The sequence below is a fragment of the Oryctolagus cuniculus genome, chromosome 9, assembly GCF_964237555.1.
Source record: "Oryctolagus cuniculus chromosome 9, mOryCun1.1, whole genome shotgun sequence".
In the NCBI taxonomy this organism is placed as follows: domain Eukaryota; kingdom Metazoa; phylum Chordata; class Mammalia; order Lagomorpha; family Leporidae; genus Oryctolagus; species Oryctolagus cuniculus.
In genome coordinates, this window is record NC_091440.1 from 134,606,895 (window position 1) to 134,633,655 (window position 26,761).

Below are 26,761 nucleotides of genomic sequence, written 5' to 3' on the forward strand. Positions count from 1 at the left end.
CCAAGTAAGTAAGTAATTTTTTTTTGGTTGGATTAAAGAGCTATGTAGGAGAACTGAGAGAAACTGCTGAGTGACAAGCTATGGGGCAAAGGAAATGGAGCTGGGTGGGTCCAGTGTCTCCTTGAGCAACAGCTTTGTGTTAAAGATGTTCTCTCCACACGGCAGGCCAATGAGATCTTTAGATCATGGCCTCCGCTAAAGCTTGAAAAATAATTTATTTACTTGATCAAAACTTAATGCAGAGGCAAAGGCCCCTGGTGGCCTCTGTTTTGTGGGTGAAAACCAGAGATGTGGTAGGTCCTGGTCAAATATTAGCCTTGAATCTCAGGACCCTCAAACCTGGCGGAGGCTGACTCTCCAACCAAGAACCTTGACTTTGAGCCTGACGATCAGTTTGGGAGCTGTTTACTCCGTATCAGTGATGAGCGATGCAGGGCGGGGCCTTGTGCTGAGCCCAGAGTGACTGATAATGCCTTAGGTAGGGGACCCACTGACTCTAGCTCTAGACCCCTCTCTCTCTCGTGGCACAGGAGCCATGACTTCAACATCTGGTGGGTCAGACAGGTCCAGCCACCTTTCCCCTTTGGGGGCAGCCTCTTTAACACAGGTCCTGTGGTCCTGTGTTGAGAGCCCAGCCCCGAGGACATCAGGCCTTAGGAAATGACTCCAGTTTCCACTTCTCACTGCACTGACGGGCTGGCCTGCTCTCTGTTAACCAAGCTGCTGTTTTAGCGAGGGCCTCTAGCATCTGCCGGCCCCCCACAGGGCAGCCCTGAGCTCCCTTCCAAGAGCATACCAGGGCAGGTGTCCATCACCCTTCTGTGGCGAGTTCTCATTTGTTCACCAGTTTCATTTTCACTTCGTCTTTGTGCTCCATGCCTTAGCCCTGCTGAGACTGCCTGGCTTGGACATCGCCCTCACTCTCAGCCTCAGGCCCACAGTCCATTCCCCAGGACTCAGCCATAGCTCAGTCCAAGATTTCAGCAGTGAAATAAGGCAGTAGAAGAGGCATCGTCACACATACCTTACAACAACAGTATCATGACTGCCAGCCCTCCTAGCACTCAGCAATGGACTTTCTCATAAAATTTACACACACACAAAACCAAACAACTACTTTATGGGTAAACTAGAAACTTAGGAAATGTGTTAATTCTGTAGATTTGCAACTTTGAACACAGTACAAAAAAGTGAAAACAGGCTAAAGTATATTTTAAACAAGTAAAACTCCCAAGGTGATCAAAAACACGATGAGCAAATTAAGATTTTCTATGGAAATGCAAAAATCACCCCGTACCTGTGAAATGCACTACATACCTCCTTCCACCTATTGGCTTTCCATGAAGGGCATCTAGGAGACCTGCAGGCTTTGTGGGTTCGAGGTTTGGGCAGGTGACTGCAGTATTTTTCTCCCACTTTCCCTTGGAACTGGTGAACGCAAAGCACATCACGGTGCTTTATACCTTTCCCACAGGAAGCTGAGCACTGGAAAAAAATACATATGCATTTGGTTCCTTTTTTCCTGGCATTGAAGTTTATCTTCAAGAAGCATAAAATGAAACAAAAACATCATGGCTTGGGTATTTTATGAAGATATGCTCTGGTATTTCAAAGTAGAGAGAACCTGGAATGTGCCACCTGCCCCGGACCATACCACGGATGCTCACCTCGGAAGATGTTCATTCATTCTGCAAAAAGATACCAATTGTCTGCAACCTCCCCGACACGCCACTGGTGCAAAGACTCTTCAGCTCTCGTACAGTGGAAGACTGGCTCCTGCTAACCCCTTTCACCAAGCACAATACAGTATCACTTGCTTTCAAGTTTATAAGGACAGTCACCCCATCTCTTTCCAGCCCATACACTTTTCCAGACTCAAAGTATGTTTATAATGTTTAAAAATGCAATGATCTCTTAAGGCAAGAAACAGAAAATTTTATTTTTTGAAATGAAATTCAGCTTAATCTTGTTCTCTTAAATCAGTCTGGAAATTGTATGACTCTACTGTTAGCCTTCCGATATATTTAGCTTTAAAAAAAAAAAGTACACCATACCTTTAAAATATAGGGAAAACAATCGTTTCATCTCATCTTTGAGACAGCTGTCATTTTTTGAGCGAGGCCAGCGCAGTGCAGTGGAAAGAGCATGGGCTCTGGCACCCAGTGCTGGTACTGTCAGCCGCAGCTGGGGAACCTGAGGCATTTCAGCACCTGTCCATGCCTCGGCTTCTCCACTTACAAAACAGGGTCGTAACACCCATCTCATGGGTGTCACAAAGATGAACATGAGAAAGAACACTGAACGTCTACTCCAGTCTCACTACACATGGAGTACTTCCATAAACTCACTTCCACTTCTACCACCTTCCTTCCTACAGTGACAGGGATGACAATGTCACGTGCCAGGGTCCAGCCACCCGAGAAGACACGGGTTCCAGGCAACTCCTGTCACTCCTGCGAGGCAGCTGCTGATCTATGGTTTCATTTACAATGAGTTCCAGGAATACCACATTAGGCTTGTATACTATGAATTTTATGCACACTGTATTAGACACAATTAGGGTATTAGAGTAACAGATTATTAGACACTTAAAATACCCTAAACTTTTTAAAAAATTACCTTTTTGTATTAATGCCATATCCAGTATGTGTAGGTAACTAACTCAGTGCCTTGATGAAGAATCACTGCTATCATACCCTAGATGTTCCCCAACCCCACTTTCCATGCCAGTTAGAATGTGCCTGGCACCGTGAGGCCTCTGCTGGATCCGTATACACTGCACTAAGACAGCAATCCCACCTCCTGTGGGTACAGATCCACCTTTAAGCTCTGCTTTTCCTGGCCACTTGCTGTGGGCAGTGCCCTATCTCTTCCTTTTCTTCACTGTTAATTTTCTGAAGAGTACAACACATTGTACACAAAAACACAAGCATCAAGCATACCTTATAGGAGTGTGCCAACTACACACACGTTCACACATGAAAGACTTCTTATAGGTGTATTTTTTCAACTTTCAAATTATGACTTTTGCACAAAGGAAGTATTCATTACTCTCCAGGTTTAGTCCCTTTTTAAAAGAAATAATTATCTTGAATAGTCATTAAACACTGCCTCTTGCTTTGCCCTTGCCTGTCTTCAAAGTGCTCCTAACCTGGATGACACACTGCCTATGAAAGAAAAGCCCAGGACCAGACGCCTTCACTGCTGAATTCTACCAAACCCTTAAAGGAGAACTAATTCCAATTCTTTTCAAACGATTCAAAATAAATGAAAGGGAGGGAATCATGCCAAAGAGCTTCTATGAGGCCAGCATCACCTGAATCCCAAAACCACAAAAAGATACAACAGAGAAAAAGAACTATAAACCAATATCCCTAATGAACACAGACACAAAAATCCTCAGAAAATACCAGCATGTTGAATCCAACAAAAGAAAGATCATTTACCCCGACCAAATGGGATTTATACCTGGTGTAGAGAGATGGTTCAACACACACAAATCAATAAATGTGATGCATCATATTAACAAATTGAAGAATAAAAACCATATGAATATCTCAACAGATGCTGAAAAACATTTGATAAAACAGAATATCCTTTCATGAAAAACACCTTAAGTAAATTGGGCATAGAAGGATCACTCCTCAACAGGATCAAGGCAATGTATGACAAACCCACAGCCAGCATCATATTGAATGGGGAAAAGTTGGAAGCATTTCCATTAATATCTGGAACAAGACAAGGATGCCGCTTTCATCATTACTATTCAGTATAGGTCTGGAATTTTTAGCCAGAGTCACTAGGGAAGAAAAAAAAATCAAAGGGATACAAACGGGAAAGGAACGAGTCACGCTATCCCTGCTGGCAGATGACATGATTCTCTATGTAGGGAGACCAGAAGACTCCACAGAGACTACTGGAGCTCCTCAGACAGTTTGGTGAAGTTGCAGGATATAACAAACACACAAAAATCAACAGCCTTTGTATACACAAACAATGAGAAAGACTGAGAAAGAACTTGTAAAATCTGTACCATTCAAAATAGCTACAAAAAATTAAACACTTTGGAAAAATTTAATCAAGGATATGAAAGAGCTCTACAATGAAAATTATAAAATATTAAAGAAATAGAAGAAGACATGAAAAAATGGAAAAAACCTTCCATATTCATGAACTGGAAGAATTAATAGTATCAAAATATCCATACTACCCAAAGCACTTTACAGATTAAATGCAATCCCAATCAAAAACCAATGACATTCTTCTCAGACCTAGAAAAAATGATGCTAAAATTTATATGGAAACACAAGAGACCCCAGATAGCTAAAGCAATCCTTATCAACAAAAACAAAGCTAGAGGCATCACAATACCAAACTTTGAGACATACAGCAGGGCAGTTACAATCAAAACAACCTGGTACTGGCACAAAAATAGATATGTGGACCAATGGAACAGAATAGAATCCCCAGAAATCAATCCACACATCTACAACCAACGAATCTTCAACAAAGGAGGTAAAAGCAATCCCTGGAGTGAGGGCATCTCTTCAACAATTGGTGCCAGGAAAATTGCATCTAAGAATGCAGAACTATGAAACAAGATACCTAATATACCCTATACAGATATAAACTCACAGTGGATCAATGATCTAAATCTATGAAGTGACACCATCAAATTACTAAAGGAAAACATCGAGGAGACTCTGTAAGGCATTGGCATAGGTAAAATCTTCTTGGAAAAGGCCCCAGAAGCACAGGCAATGAAAGAAAAATAGGCAAATGAGATTGCAATAAGCTAAGAAACTTGTGCACTGCAAACGAAACACTTAGCAGAGAGGAGGCAACTGACAGAACAGGAGAAAATATTTGTGAACTATGCAACCAACAAAGGATGAATATGCCCAGGACCCTTAAAAAGCTCAAGAAACTCAACAACAACACAACCAGCAATCCAGTTAAGAAATGGGCAAAAGACACGAACAGACCTTTTTCAAGGATGAAATTCAAATGGCCAATAGACACATGAAAAAAACACTCAGGATGATTAGTCACCAGTGAGATGCAAATAAAATCCACAAAGAGGTCTCCCTCACTCCAGTCAGAAAGGCTATCATTCAAAAATCATAAAACAACAAATACTGGTGAGGATGTGGAGAAAAAGATACCCCAATGCCCTGTTAGTGGGAATGTAAATTCATATAACCATTAAGGAAGACAGTATGGAAATTCCTTAGAAATCTGAAAACAGAGCTACCATATGACCCACCCATCCCACTCCTGGGAATTTACCCAAATGAAATGAAATCAGTGTAAGAAAAAGTTACCTGTACCCCATGTTTATTAAGCAGCTTAATTCACAATAACTAAGATATGGACTCAACCCAGTTGTTTGTTAACTGATGACTGGATAAACAAAGTATGTTATACATAGAATATGGAAAACCACTTAGCCGTAAAAAAGAATGAAACCTTGTCTTTTGTAACAAAATGGATGCAACTAGAAACTATTATGCTTAGTGAAATAATCCAGTACCAAAAAGACAAATAACAAGTTTTTCCTGATTTGTGGTAACTAATATACAGATTACGAAAAAGTAATGTCTATGAGTGAAAGCCATTGTCTTGAAAGTTGATTATTGTTTACATGCCTTGTCTATATTCAAGAAACAGTGGTTTTTCTACTTAACTACTTGTCAAATTCTTTATTTAGTAGACAGCTAAACTTGTGATTTTAAAGAAAACTGAATGCATATCACTGTAAAATTGAAAGAAAAAATAAGGAAGGAAGGTGGGGACAGGATGGCAGCATGGGTGGGAGGAGAGACAGGTTGTGGAGCACCACTACACTCTTAAATGTGCAAATATGACACGCATGAAAAGTGTACACCTTACCATCTGTGAATGGACGGATCTTAAATCATATTAAACCCGCTGAAGATCATAAAAGCAAAAACAGTACAACACACTAAATACCTTTAAAATGACAGAGACAGGACAGACTTAAGAAGTTCATGGAAATTAGCCATTTCATCCTGGATATTAGGTAAGTACTCAAGGGTGATATTAAACTCATCTGTGCAGAGGGAGGTTGTTGATGGAGAAAGCTGAGTAGTCTTATGTCCTTGTCTGGCACACCTTATCTAGATACTAACTGTGTGTGTCTGTTTTGCACAATTCCCAGACTCACTCACTGAATACACAGTACACTGTTGATACTTCTGATAAAAATCACCAATTCATTTGCAACTATGTAACATAAGGGGAGAAAGATTAAATTCAAGATTCAACTTTGGAACTTAGCGACCTATTTCCTCATTGAGCAGCATCAGGGAGTGTGATGCAAACTCTAACTGTCCAAGTTAAGGTTCTCAACATTGAGGAGCCACCTGTTCTGATGATAGCTCAGGTCATCTTTGATTCTCTCTCTTCTTTGTCATTTTAATTTATTAGCCCACTCTAGATTGCTAGTAGTCTCAACTATTAAATATAATTTTGATGTAAACCTTTTCATCAACTTATTTTACGTTTTATGTAAGGATATTTTTTATTTGACAGGTAGAGTTACTGACAGTGAGAGAGAGAGAGACAGACAGAAAGATCTTCCTTCCTTTGGTTCACTCCTCAAATGGCCACTACAGCCGGAGCTACGCTGATCCGAAGCCAGGAGCAAGGTGCTTCCTCCTGGTCTCCCATGCGGGTGAAGGGCCCAGGCACTTGGGCCATCCTCCACTGCACTCCTAGGCCACAGCAGAGAGCTGGCCTGGAAGAGGAGCAACCAGGACTAGAACCTGGTGCCCATATGGGATGTCGGCACTGCAGGTGGAGGATTAACCAAGTCAGCCACGGCGCTGGCCCAGGATATTTTTAATTTTTATAAACATAAGAGTTATCATTCAACCTAAGTTTAAACATACTGGGATTGATTTTTTCCTCTCTCTCTACTGTCTTTAATGGCACCCTAAAACTTACATTTTGCCTCTTTTTAAATAAGTTAACTATTTATTTGAGAAACAGAGTAAGATCTACTATCTGGCTGCTGCCGCGGCTCACTAGGCTAATCCTCCACCTAGCGGCGCCAGCACACCGGGTTCTAGTCCCGGTCGGGGCGCCAGATTCTTTCCCGGTTGCCCCTCTTCCAGGCCAGCTCTCTGCTGTGGCCCGGGAAGGCAGTGGAGGATGGCCCAAGTGCTTGGGCCCTGCACCCATGGGAGACCAGGAGAGGTACCTGGCTCCTCTTCGGATCGTCACAGTGCGCCAGCCGCAGTGCGCCAGCCGCAGTGCGCCAGCCATGGCGGCCATTGGAGGGTGAACCAACGGCAAAGGAAGACTTTTCTCTCTGTCTCTCTCTCTCACTGTCCACTCTGCCTGTCAAAAAAAAAAAAAAAAAGATCTACTATCCACTAGTTCACTCCCCAAATGCTCATAAAAGCTGGGGCAGGGCCAGGCCAAAGCTGGGAGCCAGGAACTCAATTCAGGTCTCCCCTATAGGCGGCAGGGACCCAACTACTTGAGCCATCACCGGGTGCCTCCTGAGGTCTGCGTTAGCAGGACGCTGGGACTGGGAGTGGAGCTGGAACTCTAACCCAGGCACTCCAGCGTGGGGTGTAAGTTTCCCAAGTCGCATCCTAACTGCTCTGTCGAACACCTGCCCCTCTTTCTTGTTTTCCTGATCCACCAAATTGTATTCCAAACTTTATTTATGTTTTTTAAAGATTTTATTTATTTATTACAGAAAGTGAGAGGCAGAGACAGAGAGAAAGGTCTTCCTTTCGTTGGTTCACTCCCCAAATGGCCACAACAGCCGGAGCTGCGCCGATCCAAAGCCAGGAGCCAGGAGCTTCCTCTGGGTCTCCCAAGTGGGTGCAGGGGCCCAAGGACTAGGGCCATCTTCTACTGCTTTCCCAGGCCATAGCGGAGAGCTGGACTGGAAGTACAGCAGCTGGGACTAGAACCAGCGCCCATATGGGATGCCGGCACCACAGGCAGAGGATTAACCTACTGCACCATGGCGCCGGCCCCTCCAAACCTTATATTCTGCTCCTTTTTATCGCATAAGCTTAGTTCCATCAAGGCACAATGCGCTTGCTTCTTTGTTCAGGTGACGGACTCACAGGACACCAGACCTCACTGATGATCTCCCCTGCGTGCACTGATCACTTCCATGAGTACCATATCAATTCAACCTCATGGCTACAGCAAACACAGTGCTCATTCACTGCTCGGGGCTCTTGGGGCTAAGCAATCCATCAGTTTCTTTTCGCCCCACACTTTATCTACCCAGCCTTCTGTGGGACTGCCCAGATCACCCACAGAGGGGCAAACACCAGCTGACTCACCAATGGCGATTTTGGGTGCTGACAATTTCATTATTGAAACTACATCAACATAATTTATTAGAAATTATTAATTTAATTAAACACATGTATTGGTCAATAAGCTCAGAGTCCTCTAGCTAAGAAAGGAAAACTATAGGATCAAGAATAAAATAAACTGTGCTTTGGACAGACTTGTAGAGTTCTGTTCTCCAAGATCTGAGGATGAAGTCACTTACTTCACCATGTCTGGTCAATTCCATGTGGAAACTGCCCAGGTGAAGAGAGAATACGTTACGTAAAGAATTCTTGCATTGGACGGAGGCAGCCACAGAGTAAACAAGGGAGAAACGCTGCCCAGTTCCTTGTCCGGTGGCAGCTCCGAGATGTGAGAAGCGCACACAACAGCCATCGGGCACAACTGCTCCCAGATAGCAGCTCTTTCCGCCGGTACCCAGAAACCCCTTCTTGTATCCCCTCGACTTTGTACCCCTGACACACTGCTTCCCTCTGAGGTTGTATTACTGCTGTAAAGTTAATCTGTAGTATTCTTGTCAGAGAAATGTTCTTAAATCCCTTATATGCTCCTTAATTGTGATGGTCTTAGACTCGCCCTGAGATTTTCCCAGATCTGTTAAGGAACAGTGGGTAAGGATGCAGTCCCCTTCCAAGGTGACACCGTTACATAAACCCACTGGCAGATGAGGCGGGAGGAATGTCTGGAAGGATGCATCGAGGCCCTGGGAACGAGGCTCGGCTTGCAAGCCCTGGAAGTGTGCTAGAGCCCGCGGACTGCTCTATTTGGCTGCTACTTTCCTTTCCAAGATGCAGAGTTGACATGAATTTATTTCCCCTTAGCTAATTTTTGAGCACATATATCCTTGTCTTAGAGAAAACTGATACAAAATTACACCATGACATTGCTACTGATATCTGAAGTGTGGACTTTGTGTGTGTTTATATACAAGGATACCACAGAACAACAAACGAACTGACTGTGGCAGTCTTGTCGATTAACTTAATTCTGGGAATTTAAATTGCTAGATGAAATCAAATATGGAAACGAGGCTGATTTAGGAAAATCTGGACTGCGGTGCAGCTCTGGCACTGGGCCCCTCCTGACATCTCTGCAGGTGCCGCTGCCTCCCACCTCAACAGCCCCGTCCACCGCAGCCCTGCACGTTCCCATCAGAGCTCAAGTCTCATCCTCTCTGCAAAGCCTCCCCCTCTGGCACAGGATGTCACACCAGACCACGTGTGGCTGTGGGTTTCTTTCAAGCACCCTGTGGTCTTCTTCCCCATGCCTAGCACACCTGTGACCAAAGTCGGACTGTAAAATTGGCTCCAAACACTCTTATGATAGGGAATCAGGGAAAACAGAAAGCACCAGAAACACCGATTCCTAACTAAATGCATCGTGGACCATTCTACATTCCTTCTGGATGAAGGAAATACCCCCTGGCCCCACGACCATGGGCTCCTGCATCAACTCACTGGCCAGTGCTGCTCTCAAAGGGCGGCTCTTACACTGGTGGCACGCAGGCCGATTTCATAGATTTCAGATTTAGTGGTTCCCCTGCACAGTAACACCCACCCGTGATTCCAGCTAAAAGATCATGTAGTTGGTTATGCAGGGAAAAACCAATCTGGACTACAGACCAGCAAATCAAATGAAAGCTAAGAGTTCATTATCCACTGTGTCTATTTTACTTAGACTTGCCGCGACAAATAGCAAATGCCCATGCTAGTTGCTACTGTATGGTGTCATCTTGGCAAGAAGGAATTTGTTTTGTTTCTGTGTTAATCATGTAAACATCAGCCACACTTCTCTAAGTATTAAAAGTTACAGTCATCACTTTGTATTAAAAAGCTAGTCTTAGGGGCTGGCACTGTGGCATAGAGGGTAAAGCTGCCACCTGCAGTGTCGGCATCCCATAGGGGTGCAGGTCTGAATCCCAGCTGTTCCTCTTCCATTCTAGCTCTCTGCTATGGCCTGGAAAAGCAGAAGGCGGCCCATGTGCTTGGGCCCCTGCACCCACATGGAAGACCTGGAAGAAGTTCCTGGCTCCTGTTTCAGATCGGCCCAGCTCTGGCCATTATGGCCATTTGGGGAGTAAAACAGTGATTGGAAGACCCCCCACCCACCCCCATCTCTGCCTTTCTGTAACTCTACCTTTCAGATAAATATTTAAAAAATGTTTTTAAAAATATAGAATATTTCAAAATGTGTTAATATAATTGTAAAATTTTTTCAATATTATACCTTTTATCTAAGAACTATTTCAGGGATAGTCTCCCTCAGCCATTGTTTTCTGATGTTATTATTTGTAAAACAAATTCTTTAAGAAGCAGGGGAGACACACACACACACACACACACACAGAGGGAGGGAGGGAGGGAGGAATGCTATCTATTGGTTCACTCCCCAAATGAGTACAATGACTGGAGTGGGGCCAGAAATGAAGCCAGAGCTGGCGCCACGGCTCACTAGGCTAATCCTCCACCTAGCGGCACCGGCACACGGGGTTCTAGTCCCGGTCGGGGCGCCGGATTCTGTCCCGGTTGCCCCTCTTCCAGGCCAGCTCTCTGCTGTGGCCCGGGAGTGCAGTGGAGGATGGCCCAAGTGCTTGGGCCCTGCACCCCATGGGAGACCAGGAGAAGCACCTGGCTCCTGCCATCGGATCAGCGCGGTGCGCCAGCCTCAGTGGCCATTGTGGGGTGAACCAATGGCAAAGGAAGACCTTTCTCTCTGTTTCTCTCTCACACTATCCACTCTGCCTGTCAAAATAATAATAATAATAATAACAAAAAAAAAAAAAACACTGAAGCCAGGAGCTGGGAACCCAATCCAGGTCTCCATGGGGGGAAAGGACCCTGTTATCTGAGCCTTCACCGCCTCCCAGAGTCGTCACCAGCAGGAAGTTAGGAGAGGGAACAGGGCCAGGTGCTGAACCCAGGCAGCCCAGTGCAAGACGCAGACATCTTAACCAACAGGCCAAGCGGCAGGCCAGATGTCTGGAATCTTGTTTTTTCAAAGCATAGTCCTTCAGAAGCTAGGCAGTGATCAACGAAGAACATTTGTGCTTACTTCCTGGGTCTCACAGGAACTCTCTGCTTCCTGACAACAAGGTGCTCAAGAAATGCGTGGGCCACGTGCAAGTGCACGGCCACGTGGCTGGGCATGAGGTCCACCCTGCTGCTCATCACACGCCAGGGACTGCCCACGTGTCCAGACCACAAGGAAAACAAGTCACAAAAGGGCTCACAGAAATGCAAATCCACCTTCTCACTAGGACTGGCAGTCACTCCCATCAGACAAGCCTTCTGTGTTGGCAGCACCGCACACGTGGACACAGACAAGGGTTCCCAGGTGAGCACGCACACGCTGCTGGGAGGACTGCTGTGTGCGCCCTAGTGCTGAGCAACAACTCCGGAATCATCAGAGAACTCTTCAGTGCCGGAACATCTCTTGTTTAGCTTGTTTGCATCTTTTCTCAAGACTGCACATGCTTCTGTAGCACACATTAAACACCTTTAAGGAAAAATCCTGACCATAACCACCTGCAGAAGTTTTATGTTCAAGTCTTTAGAGCACTTAGGAAGTAAGATCAGGGTATGAAACAACGCATGAACCAGGCCAATGACAGCATTCCCGGTCAGAACCGACCAGAAATGACACATTCAGTGACAGCATTCCCGGTCAGAACCGACCAGAAATGACATATCCAGTGACAGCATTCCCGGTCAGAACCAACCAGAAATGACATATTCCAGGAAACAACACACAGAAGCCTATCACTCTCTCAATAAAATGCAGAGGCTACAACAAAACCCCGAAAAAAACGTGGTTTTCTAATTCTTCACGAAGTCAGTAATCCTCTATATCTAAGCAAAAAATCTACTGTAGTCAAGTTTGTTTTTTGTTTTTTTTTGTTTTTTTTTTTTTTGACAGGCAGAGTGGACAGTGAGAGAGAGAGAGAGAATGGTCTTCCTTTGCTGTTGGTTCAACCTCCAATGGCTGCCACGGCTGGCGCGCTATGGCCGGCACACCACACTGATCCGATGGCAGGAGCCAGGTACTTCTCCTGGTCTCCCATGGGGTGCAGGGCCCAAGCACTTGGGCCATCCTCCGCTGCACTCCCGGGCCACAGCAGAGAGCTGGCCTGGAAGAGGGGCAACCGGGACAGAATCCGGCGCCCCGACCGGGACTAGAACCCCGGGGTGCTGGCGCCACAGGTGGAGGATTAGCCTAGTGAGCCGCGGCGCCGGGCTACTGTAGTCAAGTTTTAAATAGCGTTTTGTACAACTGCTTTATAATTCAGGGCATTCCCTGTAAGGGAGAAAGTCAATTTTAAATTCAGCTTCTCAATTCCTAGAGAGGCCAAACCCTAAAATGGTGGACGTCGTGAGAGTCCAGTAGAGTGGGCTACCCCTCCGCTGAAGAGGGCAAAGTGTGGCTGTAAAAGAGAGCAGCTACTGTGCAGTTAACTACGCATGTGCAGCACAGAGCGGGGACCCAACCCAGCAACAGGGACCAGCTCAGAGTCTCCTCAAAGAGCCTACTTCGGGTTTTAAAATTCAATGGAGTTTGGGGCAGGCGCTGTGGCGCAGTGGGTTAACGCCCTGGCCTCAAGTGCTGGCATTCCATATGGGTACCGGTTCTAGTCCTGGCTGTTCCTCTTCTGACCCAGCTCTCTGCTATGCATAGCCTGGGAAAGCAGTAGAAGATGGGCCAAGTCCATGGGCCCCTGCCCCCATGTAGGAGACCTGGAAGAAGCTCCTGGCTTTGGATCTGCACAGCTCTGGCCATTGCAGCCAGCTGGGGAGTGAACCATCGGATGGAAGACTCTCTCTCTCTCGCTCTCTCTCTCTCTGCCTCTCCTCTCTCTGTAACTCTGACTTGCAAATAAATAAATAAATAATCTTTAAGAAAAATTCAATGGAGTTTGAAAATTTCCCTTTTAACCGATTACAGACATCCTTGGAGTACACAGCTCGAAGAGTTAGGGAAATGTTGGGTTTCAAACACCCTGACCACTGACATATCTCATCCTATTGCATGGTATCTAACCGTATTAAGAACTTTCAGCTTCTTCCAGACTTTGTTTTTAAAGTTAATTTGCAAAGAAGTCTGAATCCAAACTTAAAGGATAATAAAGTGATTAACAAAAAAACATCCAGCACACTTTTTTTGCATTAGTGTCCTCCTGAGGCGAAGCACACATTCTGGTTTTTAAAAGAAGTTTTAGTTAAAAATGGTAGAGGGGCCCAGGTTTGCATTTCCTCTCCCACCTCAGTTTTCTGTTCAACCCACAAGGGAAAGTGGTGGAAAGTGTCTCAGTAACTTTGGGAGGCGCAGAGGGGATGAAGGCGGCGGAGGGGCGGGGGGGGGGGGGGGGGCGGAGGGGCGGGGAGGTGGGGGGGTGGGGGCGGGGAGGTGGGGGGGGTGGGGCGGAGGGGCGCTCCCGCAGCCTGCAGCACCAGGGGAGGCCCGGCACCGGCGGCAGCAGCGAGGCAGGCGCATTTGCTGCAGTTACAGCACCAGGGGCTTCCGCTCCGAACCTCTCAGAACCTCAGTCCCTCCGCCCACCCTACTCACCCCCAAGCAGAGAGAGACAGCTTTTCTGGGTGTCAAAGACAAAAGACCTTAAGAGACTGAGGGCAAAGGTCACTTGTTACTGAACTCCACTGAGATGCAGCCTCCACTCATTTCTCCAGTGCCTGCCGAGATTCACGAACATTTGAGGAAAACCCTCAGAAGGAAAAACAGGAAAACTCTGCTACCCCGGCCCTAAGGAGAGGGACTGAGGACCAAGAGAAAATCCTGCCCAAAAGGAGACACACACACACCAACAAAACACTGTCGGTGACATGTGACAGATGACGGATGCTTTATGGACAGATGGAGAAGAGACTGCAAGCCACCAAAGCCACTAGAAAGTAGGGAGAAGCTTCTGATGGCCAGAGATCCGAGAGGTCGGTGTCGTGGGACGACGGGCCAAGCTGCTCCTGTGACGGCAGAGCACCAGTTCGAGTCCCCGATGCTCCTCTTCCGCTCCCTGCTGAAAGGCCTGGGAAGGCAGAAGCTGGTTCAGGTGCTTGGGCCCCTGCCACCCCTATGGGACATCAGGACAGCTCCTGGCCCTGGCGCTGGCCTGGCCCAGCCCTGGCTGTTGCAGCTACCTGGGGAGTAAACCAGAGGAGAGGAGATCCAGCTCTGTCTCACCCCCTAGAACATCCACCTCTGGGAGTGTGTCTTGTGTCACTCTGCCTTTCATTTAAAAACAGAGTAACTAAAACAATTAGAATACATAACTTGATAGACAAATTTCTCGGTATCCAAACTATCAAGTAAAATTGAAAGACAAAGGTGGAAAATAGCAAAGAATAAAGCAAGAAAATTAGGTCAATCCCAGAATTCCGGTATCACCTTCAAAGAGTTCAAGAAAGAACAAAGAAATGGCTGCACAGGAATTACGGAATAGCACATTTCCTCAACACAGTCTGTGGAGTGAAAGGACCTACCGGAAAGCCTAGCAGACAGGAGTTTAGGCCCACGCACGGGCACACACACGTCAGCTTGTCATGAAAACACAGGGGCAAAGAGAAGGCACCACAACTGCACTTAACAACCCAACCGGGCCGGCGCCGTGGCTCACTAGGCTAATCCTCCACCTTGCAGCCCTGGCACACCGGGTTCTAGTCCCGGTCGGGGCGCTGGATTCTGTCCCGGTTGCCCCTCTTCCAGGCCAGCTCTCTGCTGTGGCCCGGGAGTGCAGTGGAGGATGGCCCAAGTGCTTGGGCCCTGCACCCCATGGGAGACCAGGAAAAGCTCCTGGCTCCTGGCTTCAGATCAGTGCGGTGCGCCGGCTGCGGCGGCCATTGGAGGGTGAACCAACGGCAAAGGAAGACCTTTCTCTCTCTCTCTCTCACTGTCCACTCTGTCTGTCGTCAAAACACACACACACACACACACACACAACAACAACAACAACCCATCCAGAATGAGACTGATCAGACTTCCAGCACTCGCTCCGAACCCCCGAGCAATTAGGGAATGGGTTAGAATTCCAAGCGAAATGGTTTTCAGGCCAGAATCCTTGAACCTAACGTGGGCTGACTGCGAACACGTTCAGATGCAGAGATGGGAAATGCGCTTCTCCTTTCCTCAGGGAAGCAGAGGAGTTTTCCTAGACAGTCACAAATGCAAAATGTGCACCAGGAAGTCACCAAGCCTGAAGGGCGTAAATGAGAGAGAGAGAGAGAGAGAGAGAGAGAGAGAGAGAGAGAGATATGCCCACAGACGGAGAGGGATACAGTGGCAGGGGCCAAGCCAGGTTTTTCCAGAGCAGAGAGGAAGACGGGGTCTCTGGGAAGGAATCCAAGGAAGAGGAATTATCTAAGGCTTTAAAAACCATTGCTAGGGATTTCACTCATCTGTTCAGGCTCTTGAGGGGGACAAAGCGACTGGAACATAAGAATGAAGAAGCGTTTGATAAGGCAGTTATTAACTCAAGGACAGTGGGGAGTGGCTCAAGAAAGAACTGGTGTGTGAGAGCAACTCTTGGGCTGCACACGGACGCCTGAACTGATGGGATCAGAACCCAACTCGGGGCAGGTGCTGGACCACAGCGGGTTAAACTGCCACTTGATGCCTGCATCCCATATGGGAGCACCTGTTCCTGTCCTGCCTGCTCTGCTTCTGATCCAGCTTCCTGCTACTGTGGACCACAGGAAGGCAGCACAAGATAGCTCGAGTACTTGGGTCCTTGCCACCCACGTGGGACACTCAGAAGAGCTGCAGGTTCCTGGCTTCAGCCTGGCCCAGGCCTCCCAGATGCAGTCATTTGGGGAGTGTGCCAGTGGATGGAATATGAGCCCTCCATCACTCTGCCTTCAAGTGTATGAAAATAACTACACACACGTAAAAAAGTAATCCCACATGCTTATCAACTGCAGAATACTCATACAATTCAGATTCATTCATAAAGGCAATTAATACTAATTCAGTGATAATCACTAGATTCAGCAATGAGTTGATAAATGGGCAAGTATAGATCCAATGAGCAATTCTAGATCTAAAAGGTCATACTTGATTCAATGAAAAACCACAATTACACGTACCATGAATGGACCGGACATGAGATGGCAGCTCTCACAAATCCTCTAGGTTCTGCTCAAAACGGGCAAACTTGTTTACATTTGATGTCAGAACAGAGCTTTTCAGAGGACAGTCACTGCAAGGGGTCCGTGTGGGAGAATTTCTGGGAGAACTGATGTTCTTTTGGGGGGCAGTAGCTACACAGGTGTATTCACTTTGGAATAACTTTATGATTTGGTAATTTTCCTATACGTTGTAATTCCATAAATGTCTAAAGAAAAGAAAACCTCCAGCCCAAGTTGATTTCTCTGTTTTAGTATAACTGGCAAAAATGGATCTTGATTCAGATTGCTCGAAATACTCCTAGCCCTCTCTACCGCATTTTTTAAAAGATTTATTTGGAAAGCAGAGTTACACAGAAAAGGAAAAAGACACATCCTCCTCCCGCTGGTTCAGTCCCCCAGTGGCCACAATGGCTGGGGCTGAGCTGAGGCCAGGAGCTTCTTCTGGGTCTCCCATGTGGTTGCAGAGAGCCAAACACTTGGGCCATCCTCCACTGCTTTCCTAGGCCATTAGCAGGGAGCTGGATCAGAAGTGGAGCAGCCAGGACTCGAACCAGCGCCCACATGGGATGTCAATGTCTTAGGTAGCATCTGAACTTTCTATGGGACAATGCTGGCCCTAATTTTAGTTTCTTGACGAAAAGGAATATAAGTGATACTGATGAGCAATACACTTCGAGCCTTATTATAAGAGAACCTATGCTAAGAACATTTTCTACTGCTCAATTTCACCCTCCCCCCCAAAAAAAACCTTTAGGTAACTACTACTACTATTTCACCCTAAGACAACAAACTCTTCCCAATGTTAGGAAACATGTCCAAGGTCACTCAGTACAACAGCAGTCCTAACTCAAACCCATGTGTTCTAAGAGAGCTCACATCTACAAGATCCAGACTTGATATTTTGTATTGCAGCGGGTTTGATCCTTATGCTCTCTCTTCAAACTCTTGGAAAATCGGTTTCCTTTGCTCTTGGTGAAGTCAAGATTGCATCTTCTTGGGTGGGTGAGGCTGACACCAGCCCTCATTACACCCCATCAGACGGGCCCTCACAATGGGCAGCAGCGCAAACACATCACCCAGACTTCTCAACCCAACTCCCTTGGTAACAGAGCACTTGGCAAGATGTTCCCCTGCACATCACTTCTTTCTCCCCGGCTTCAGACGCCAGCCCCTCTCTCCACCAAGACCAGACCCACAATCTCTCCACACTGGTTCCTTCTAGGTCCTCTCTCTGTACACACTTCCATGCTGTGAGCAACCCACAGATGCCTGGAGAAAATACAAAACACTGATCCCCAGCCTCTCGAAGTCTCCCCTTGACATCCACCACGTTGTCAACTTGCTTACGTTCTATGATAATGATCTGTTAATTTTCCTAAAACACAGCTCTGACCTTCACTCCAAAAACTCTGTTCTTCCATACACATAGAATTTCAGAATTTTTAAATCAGTTAGGCATGTCCATCATTGGACCTCCCTGATCAGACCCTGACTTGTGTCTAATCTTACGTCCTTGTCATCACAGACAGGTGACACTGACACTCCTCACGTCCTTGTCAACACAGACAGGTGACACTGACATGTCGTTGTCATCACAGACAGGTGACACTGACGCTCCTCATGTCCTTGTCATCACAGGCAGGTGACACTCCTCACGTCCTTGTCATCACAGACAGGTGACACTGACACTCCTCACGTCCTTGTCATCACAGACAGGTGACACTGACATGTCGTTGTCATCACAGACAGGTGACACTGACGCTCCTCATGTCCTTGTCATCACAGGCAGGTGACACTCCTCACGTCCTTGTCATCACAGGCAGGTGACACTGACACGTCCTTGTCATCACAGGCAGGTGACACTGACACGTCCTTGTCATCACAGACAGGTGACACTGACCCTCCTCACGTCCTTGTCATCACAGACAGGTGACACTGACACTCCTCACGTCCTTGTCATCACAGACAGGTGACACTGACCCTCCTCACGTCCTCATCACAGGCAGGTGACACTGACATGTCCTTGTCATCACAGACAGGTGACACTGATGCTCCTTATATCCTTGTCATCACAGACAGGTGACACTGACACGTCCTATCACAGGCAGGTGACACGCTCATGTCCTTGTCATCAGACAGGTGACACTGATGCTCCTCACGTCCTGTCATCACAGACAGGTGACACTGACGCTCATGTTCTTGTCATCACAGGCAGGTGACACTGACACGTCCTTGTCATCACAGACAGGTGACACTGACACATCCTGTCATCACAGGCAGGTGACACTGACGCTCCTCACGTCCTGTCATCACAGGCAGGTGACACTGACGCTCATGTTCTTGTCATCACAGACAGGTGACACTGACACATCCTGTCATCACAGACAGGTGACATGGACACGTCCTTGTCATCACAGGCAGGTGACACTGAGCTACTCTTCCCGGCCTCTGTGGTTTTGCTTCAGGCAAGCTCCTAGCCAGCACCCCTCTCCCAAGTCAAGCACTAACTACCCATGGGGCCCTGGACCTGTCCCTTCTCCTCCATAAACTACCACATTCCTCCGCCGGACACGTATTTTCTGACTTTCCCTGCTCCCCTTTCTGCCCTGTTAGTGGTTTCTGTGCATATCCAACTCTACCTGGACTGTGAATCCTTTGAGGACACTACAGCATTTTTCTGTATTCTTCTGTATTCTGTATTAACTTATCTGTATTCTTCCTCCAATTGGAACCCAGTGGCTGATAAATGTGGGCTCTCAGCAGCCTTGAGTGGGTGAATGGATGGGTTTGGGGCAGCTCCGTGACCATGTTTCCTTTCATAACCATTACTAAGACCTCTGGGTTTCCCCGGTCACAGCTTAAAAAATCACAAAAGCCCAGGGAGATTAGAGCTGTCTTATGGACTCCCTTTCACTCAGTTAACTATAGATAACTAGAAGAATTTAATGAGGTAAGAGCTGGTTTACTAGTAAAACTTGGCAATGCATCACTGAATTCTTATAAATACATGCATTATATGACGTCTAAGTTTACCAAGTTTACCACATCACAACAGAACTTGGCAGGTACCTCCCCAGTACGTCCTTCTGGAACATGAATTAGGTAAATTAGTGTTAGACTAATTTAATTTTGATTTAAGTACTATCTTGGGGTTAAAAGAGCACAACGAGGAAGCAGCAAAGCTGTCTGTGAAAACAAATCATGAAATTTCGACACCTGTCACTTATGAGAGGTGTCACTGCACACCTGTGTCCAGGCGGCTGAGGATCCAGATCAGAGCGCTGCAGCAGACCCCAGGCAGCATGATTCACGGGGGCCCGAAGTCACGGTTTCAAACTTCTCCGTATTTTTTTTACCTAATATTACAGAGAGTAAGTTAACTTCCAACATAGGCCCATACATCATGGTGACACCCAATGCATATGACACACGATGTCTCCCATCAGCAGAGAGACAGCATCGCTCACTCAGCCGTGCACAGGCCATGTGCCTGTGGCCATTCCCACTGCGGTACTGAGGAAGGGGCAGAGGCCATGCTACCTGGACGTCTCCAGGCACCCCGGCATGAGGAGCACCACACTGTTAACGCTGGCTGCAGTTTTAGTTTATTAACACAGAGAGCTGCCAGCTCCTTCAAACTCATGAAGACAAACGGGCTCGCAAAGGTGAACTGCTATTTATTTCTACTACAAAAAACAAACAGGTTTGTTCCAAGTTCCTCATTTTTTAAAACTTTTATTGAAGTTATACAAGTATGCATTTCGTCTATATAGATTTAGCAAACAGCGATACTTCCCACCCATGCTCCAGCCCTTCTAGCTCCCCCCTCTCACATCCCATTCTTAATTTTCACAAAGATCTATTTTCAGTTTACTTAATGATCATATAGTTAACCCTCCACTAAGTAAGAGAGTTCAAAAAATAGTATGAAGAAAAAAAAAGTTCCTCAACAGAAGAGACAAGGACTGTAAACAATCATCGAATATCAAAATGTCCCTTTCACTCCTAAATTTTTTTTTTGACAGGCAGAGTGGACAGTGAGAGAGAGAGACAGAGAGAAAGGTCTTCCTTTGCCGTTGGTTCACCCTCCAATGGCCACTGCAGCCGGCGTGCTGTGGCCGGCGCATCGCGCTGATCCGAAGGCAGGAGCCAGGTGCTTCTCCTGGTCTCCCATGGGGTGCAGGGCCCAAGCACTTGGGCCATCCTCCACTGCACTCCCGGGCCACAGCAGAGAGCTGGCCTGGAAGAGGGGCAACCGGGACAGAATCCGGTGCCCCGACCGGGACTAGAACCCGGTGTGCCAGTGCCGCAAGGCGGAGGATTAGCCTAGTGAGCCACGGTGCCGGCCCTAAACATTAAATGTTAAGCACACTATTAGTTACCTCAGATCAAGGAAAACATACGATATCTGTCTTTTTGGGACTGGCTTATTTCACTAGGTATAATGGTTTCCAGTTGCATCAATCTTGTTGAAAAACACAGGATTTGGGGCTTGCGCTGTGGCGTAGTGGGTTAATGCCCTGGCCTGAAGCGCCACCATCCCATATGGGCGCTGGTTCAGGACCTGGCTGCTCCACTTTCAGTCCAGCTCTCCACTGTGGCCTGGGAAGGAAGTGAAGGATGGCCCAAGTCCTTGGGCCCCTGCGCCTGTATGGGGGACCTGGAAGAAGCTCCTGGCTCCCGGCTTCGGATCAGCACAGCTCTGGCTGTTGTGGCCAATTGGGGAGTGAACCATCGGATGGAAGACCTCTCTCTCTCTCTCTTTCTCTCTGCCTCTCCTCTCCTCTGTGTAACTCTGACTTCCGAATAAATAATAAAAAAAGGAGAAAAACACAGGATTTCATTTTTTTTTTACAGCGGAGTAGTACTCCATTGTGTATACATAATTCCTTTATCCAGTCAACAGCTGATGGACATCTGGGTTGATTCCACATTTTAGCTATTGTGAACTGTGCTGCAATGAACATGGCGGTACAAATAACTCTTTCAGATGCCAATTTCTTTTGGTTTGGGTAAATTCCCAGGAGTGGGATAGCTGCATCATAAGGTAGGCTTATATATATTCAGTTTCTGAGGAATTTCCATACTGTTTTACACACTGGCTACACCAGCTTACAGTCCCAACAGTCAACAGTGATTCAGGGTACATCTCCACCCACATCCTCGCCAGCATTTGTTGTTTGCTGATTTCTGTGGTGAGGTGAAACCTGTGGTTTTGATTTGCATTTCCCTGATGGCTAATGTTCCTAAGCATTTTTTTTCTAGCCATTCAAACGTCCTCTCTTGAGAAACGCTTGTTCAAGTCCTTTGCCCATTTCTTAACTGGATTGTTTTGTTGTTGAATTTCTTGAGTTCTTTATGGATTCCAGATGTTAACCCTTTAAGAGTTGTGTAGTTTGCAAATATCTTCTCCTATTCTCTCAGTTGCCTCTTCGCTGAGTGTTTTCTCTCGCAGTACAGAAGCTTCTCAGTTTGACGTCATCCCATTTGTCAATTTTGGCTTTAGGTTGTCCAAGCTTCTGGTGTCTTTTCCAAGAAGTCTTTGTCTATGTCAGTGACTTGCAGAGTTTCCCAACGTTCTCTAGTGACTGGATGGTTATCAGGTCGTAGATTTAGCTCTTTGATCCATTCTGAGTGGACTTCTGTGTAAGATGAAAGGCTAGTTTCATGCTTCTGCAAGCAGAGATCCAGTTTCCCCAGCACCATTTGTTGAAGAGACTTACTCCAGCACCATTTGTTGTGGCTCCAGGGATCGATTTAGCTCCTTTGTCAAAGGTAAGTAGGCTGTAGATGCATGGGTTAATTTCTGGAGTTTCTATTCTGTTCCACTGGTCTACATGCCTGTTTTTGTGCCATACCAGCCTGTTTTGATTATCACTGCCCTGTAGTATGTCTTGAATTCAGGTATTGTGATACCTCCAGCTTTGAGTGTGTTGTAGAAGATTGCTTTAGTTATCCAGGGTCTCTAATATTTCCATATAAATTTTAGCTTCATTTTTTTCTAGATATGAGAAGAATGTCGTTAACATTTTGATTGGGATCAGTCTTTAAATAGCTTTTGGTAGTATGGACATTTTGATATTAATTCTTCTAATCCATAAACATGGAAGATTTTGGTGATATTTTTAATGTTAAAAATGTAGTACCTAGGCCGGCGCCATGGCTCATTTGGTTAATCCTCCACCTGCGGTGCTGGCATCCCACATGGGTGCCGGTTCTAGTCCCAGTTGCTCCTCTTCCAGTCCAGCTCTCTGCTGTGGCCCAGGAAGGCAGTGGAGGACGGCCCAAGTGCTTGGACCCCTGCACCCACATGGGAGACCAGGAGGAAGCACCTGGCTCCTGGCTTCAGATCAGTGCAGCTCCGGCCGCAGCAGCCATTTGGGGAGTGAACCAATGGAAGGAAGACCTTTCTGTCTCTCTCTCACTGTCTAACTATCTGTCAAATAAATAAAAAATTTTTAAAAATGTAGTACCTAATATTTATCCTTTACAGTGAAGGAGACAGCTAAGAATGGATGAGAAAGCAACTGCTTTTTGGATCTTTTTCTACTAATGAGAAAAGATTTGGAAATGTTTTCTGTGTTTTTTCTTTTGCCAAGTGCATATTTTTAAAATTTTGAAGTAAAAATTTCTAATTTGTTTAAATAGTTTCCAATTATTTCAAAATTTGAGTTTTGAAGCTACTTTTCAAAATATAAAACCCTAACTTCTACTTTTCATGAACTGATTGACATAATTGAAAACATAAATTTGTGAGGCAAATTTCAAAAATTTCTGATAGACATGTTGGACTGAAAACCAATTAAATTACTAGTATAAAACAGGAGCATCCAGTGATAAACTTTGCTAATTGTATATATTTTTGCTGAGTAATGTTTTTCAGCTACAAAAGTTATCAAAACTACATACTGGAATAGCTAAACCAGGTTGACAGCATTGAACCAGGTTTTAAAAACTAATGAAATGGGCCGGCGCTGTGGCACATTGGGTTAATGCCCTGGCCTGAAGCACCATCATCCCATATGGGCGCCAGGTTCTAGTCCTGGCTGCTCCACTTCTGATCCAGCTCTCTGCTGTGGCCTGGGAAAGCAGTGGAGGATGGCCCAAGTCCTTGGGCACCTGCACCAGCATGGGAGACCTGGAAGAAGATTCTGGCTCCTGGCTTTGGATCAGCGCAGCCCCAGCCGTTGCGGCCAACTGGGGAGTGAATCACCAGATGGAAGACCTCTCTCTCTGCCTTTCCTTCTCTCTGTGTGTAACTCTTTCAAGTAAATAAACAAGTCTTTAAAAAAAAACTAATGAAAAACATTCTACCACGTTTTTAAAAAATGAGATAACAGAAATAGCTCAGGAGGTTCTGTAACCCTACACACAAAAAACAATTGACTTTATTCAATTTATCCTTTTAAATGCATGCTTATTTGTGCTTTATACATCATATAACCTACATGTTTATATATGCAATACATAAATGCGTATTAAAATATACATTTTACTGAGAAATATGAGTGGACCTTAAAAAGTTTGTTGACAATGGAAATAAATAAGTTTACTTTGGTGCCAAAAATTTTGAAATCCCTGTGTTAAAAGGGTCTTCAGAAAGTTCCTAAAACCTGCAATATTATGAAAAAACTGTATAGATTTCACATTTTTTGTACCAAAATAAATACCTTCAGAAACAACTTATTTGAAAGGGATAGACACAAAGAAAGAGTTCTCATCCACTGGTTCATTCCCCAAATGCCTGCAACAGCCAGGAATGGGCCCGGCAAAGCCAGGAGCCAGGAACTGAACGTAGGTCTCCCCTATGCGTGGCAGGGGCCCAACTTCGCTGCCTCCCAAGGTTCTTACGAGTGTGAAGGTGGAGTTGGGAGCCAGAGCCAGGGTGGAGACCCAGACCCTTCAATACGGGAGTGGGCGCCCCAAGCAGGGTCTGCTGCACCAAACGTCTACCCTGAATCCTTTTACACAGTGTTTTAAAGTAGCCTTACAGATGATCAAGTGATAAGAAATCAATTATCTAGAAAAATGCCAAGCGAGACATAAAATATTAACATCTGACCATTATGATCAGACACTGAAATATGATTTTTCCCCCAAACTGCTGAAAGCTGACACATTAACTCTTAACAGAAATGTGGGACAGCTAAATGAACTAATGTTAATAATGCTTATGAGCAGGCTCATCAAACAGCACAGAGACAGTGAAGAAAAATGAGGACACTTTCTTCTAAGGACATTGAACCCATTTCCAGAGTCAAACATTGCAAAGCATCAGGCCTGGGAAACCAGAACTCCTGCAGCAGGGTGGGCGTTCTCACCTTCTCTAACATGGAAATACCAAGAGAAAATAAGACTTACCACCCTGGGACACAGTTGTAGTTACTTTACATTCCAACTTCACTCAACATCATGACACACAGAATCTTTTTTTTTTTTCTTTTACAACCTCATCACTGCCTAGAGAACCTACTTACGTTTCCTTAGACCATTCACTCCAAACCTGCCCAGTCCATTGTGTCTCCCACACTGTCTCCAGGGCATTGCCGCTGAGTGACATCTATGAATCTGCCCGTGTTCTCCCCTGTGGTGAGGCACAGAACCCACAGGTGGAGAGAGGACGATTCCGTAACGGGAGCAGAATCTATTCTTCTAGGGTAAGGACTTGGGACGCTGCTCACCACTTGCCAGGGGACGATGAAATGTGTGACACGCGTTTTGGCATTCTGGAAGGATCTACTGGCAGGACTCTTGTGCAGTTCAATCGTCTGTATCAATTCTTGAGTTATTCTAACCTGTTTAGCCCCAGATGTCCAATATCTAACGTTCAGGGTTACACATACCCTAGTTACTACTGAATGGGAACAGGAATCTCACCCGGCATTCTGACCACCTGCCGAGTTGGTACATTCTCACTGAACTGCACCTGGTTCACTTTCAGTGACTAGCACGACACCTCTGGGTGGCAGACACACATGATACTGGGGACCTGAAACCCTCTACTTCCATACGCAACCAACAGCAGAAGCAGGAGCAGGCGTCCCCTGAGTACGTGTCACTGGCACCCTCTGCTCAGAAGCCCCCCCATGCTGGGCTGGCTGAGTGTGGCACTCCACGCACATTCAGTGTTCCTCACATTCCACTGTATATACACTTAACATATCCAGAATATAGTTTTATGCACAATGCTACAGGCATTTTCTTTGAAAAAGAAACACTGTGGGCCAAGAACTAAAACTAAGATTCAAGCTAGTTTCTGTTCTTAAGCAGCAACTTATTTTTTCATGAGAAAAATGCTCCTTAAGGAAAAAAAGAACCAACATATTCTCTTTACTTCTGTTGGACCATCAACACCAGAAGACATTTACAGGAATGATTCCATTCCAGGAGGAAATGCAAACACCTTAGAGAAATAAATCACTTCTACATGAAATCTGGGTACGGGAATACATATTTACATCAAGAGCACCTGACAGAACGACTCAATTATGCCACACCCAATGCCCCTTACTACTTCAAAGAGAAAATTAAATCCTCTAGTGTGACCTTTTAAAAAATACCTTGATCATATGCACATCTATTCTTACCTAAAAAAATCCATTCCTGTCATTAATTTTATTCATTATTTATTAAATAATGTAAAGAAAAACCAAATGTAAAGAAAAAAACAAAAATTTCCAGTATTTAATAATTGATAGCTAAATAATACATCGCATACTTTTAAATCACATTTGTTTTAATAGAAACGTTCTTTGAGAAATCACAGCAGTTTATACACATACTAGGTACAATTATGAAAACATACAGTATTAAACAATTAGTGTTTAATAAAAGAAAATAACAGTTTGTTATTAAAGAAAGATACCAACAATAGAAAAGAGGCATTCATTACAATGCAAAATCTGTCAGTGACTTAAGACATTTTATGTATTGATCCATGGAGTAAAAACACAACATATACACGAATTAAGCAAAGCACAAAGCCACAACACATGTCATAATAAGCAAGGGTTAAAACACAATCATTTCACATTGACTTACCACAGAAAAGCAGTCATTAAATTAACAGTGGTTAAAATTTATTTATTGCTTTTGTTATTACAGCACAGGGTTTCCCACAGCATGGAGAAAACGACAATGTCATCTTATAACCTGCTAAGGATATTTAAATGTCTTTGCCCTTCATGTATTTTTTCACTTTAAAACGAAAAATGAGGTTTCCTGCCATTCATTGGTTCACACATACTCTTAATTTTCTCCCTTCTTGAAGAAGACCTGTCAAA

At 45.4% G+C, this 26,761-nt stretch overlaps 1 protein-coding gene across 4 annotated transcripts in view; it reads right to left on the reverse strand.

Moving 5' to 3' along the window:
• Positions 1-26,761, reverse strand: part of ADAMTS20 (ADAM metallopeptidase with thrombospondin type 1 motif 20) — a 174,154-nt gene that overhangs the window by 49,395 nt on the left and 97,998 nt on the right. For all 4 annotated transcript variants that reach the window (XM_051850403.2, XM_051850406.2, XM_051850402.2 and 1 more), the window contains exon 28: positions 1,318-1,485. In XM_051850403.2, the coding sequence (XP_051706363.1) occupies positions 1,318-1,485 (168 nt within the window). The remainder of the gene's footprint in view (positions 1-1,317; positions 1,486-26,761) is intronic.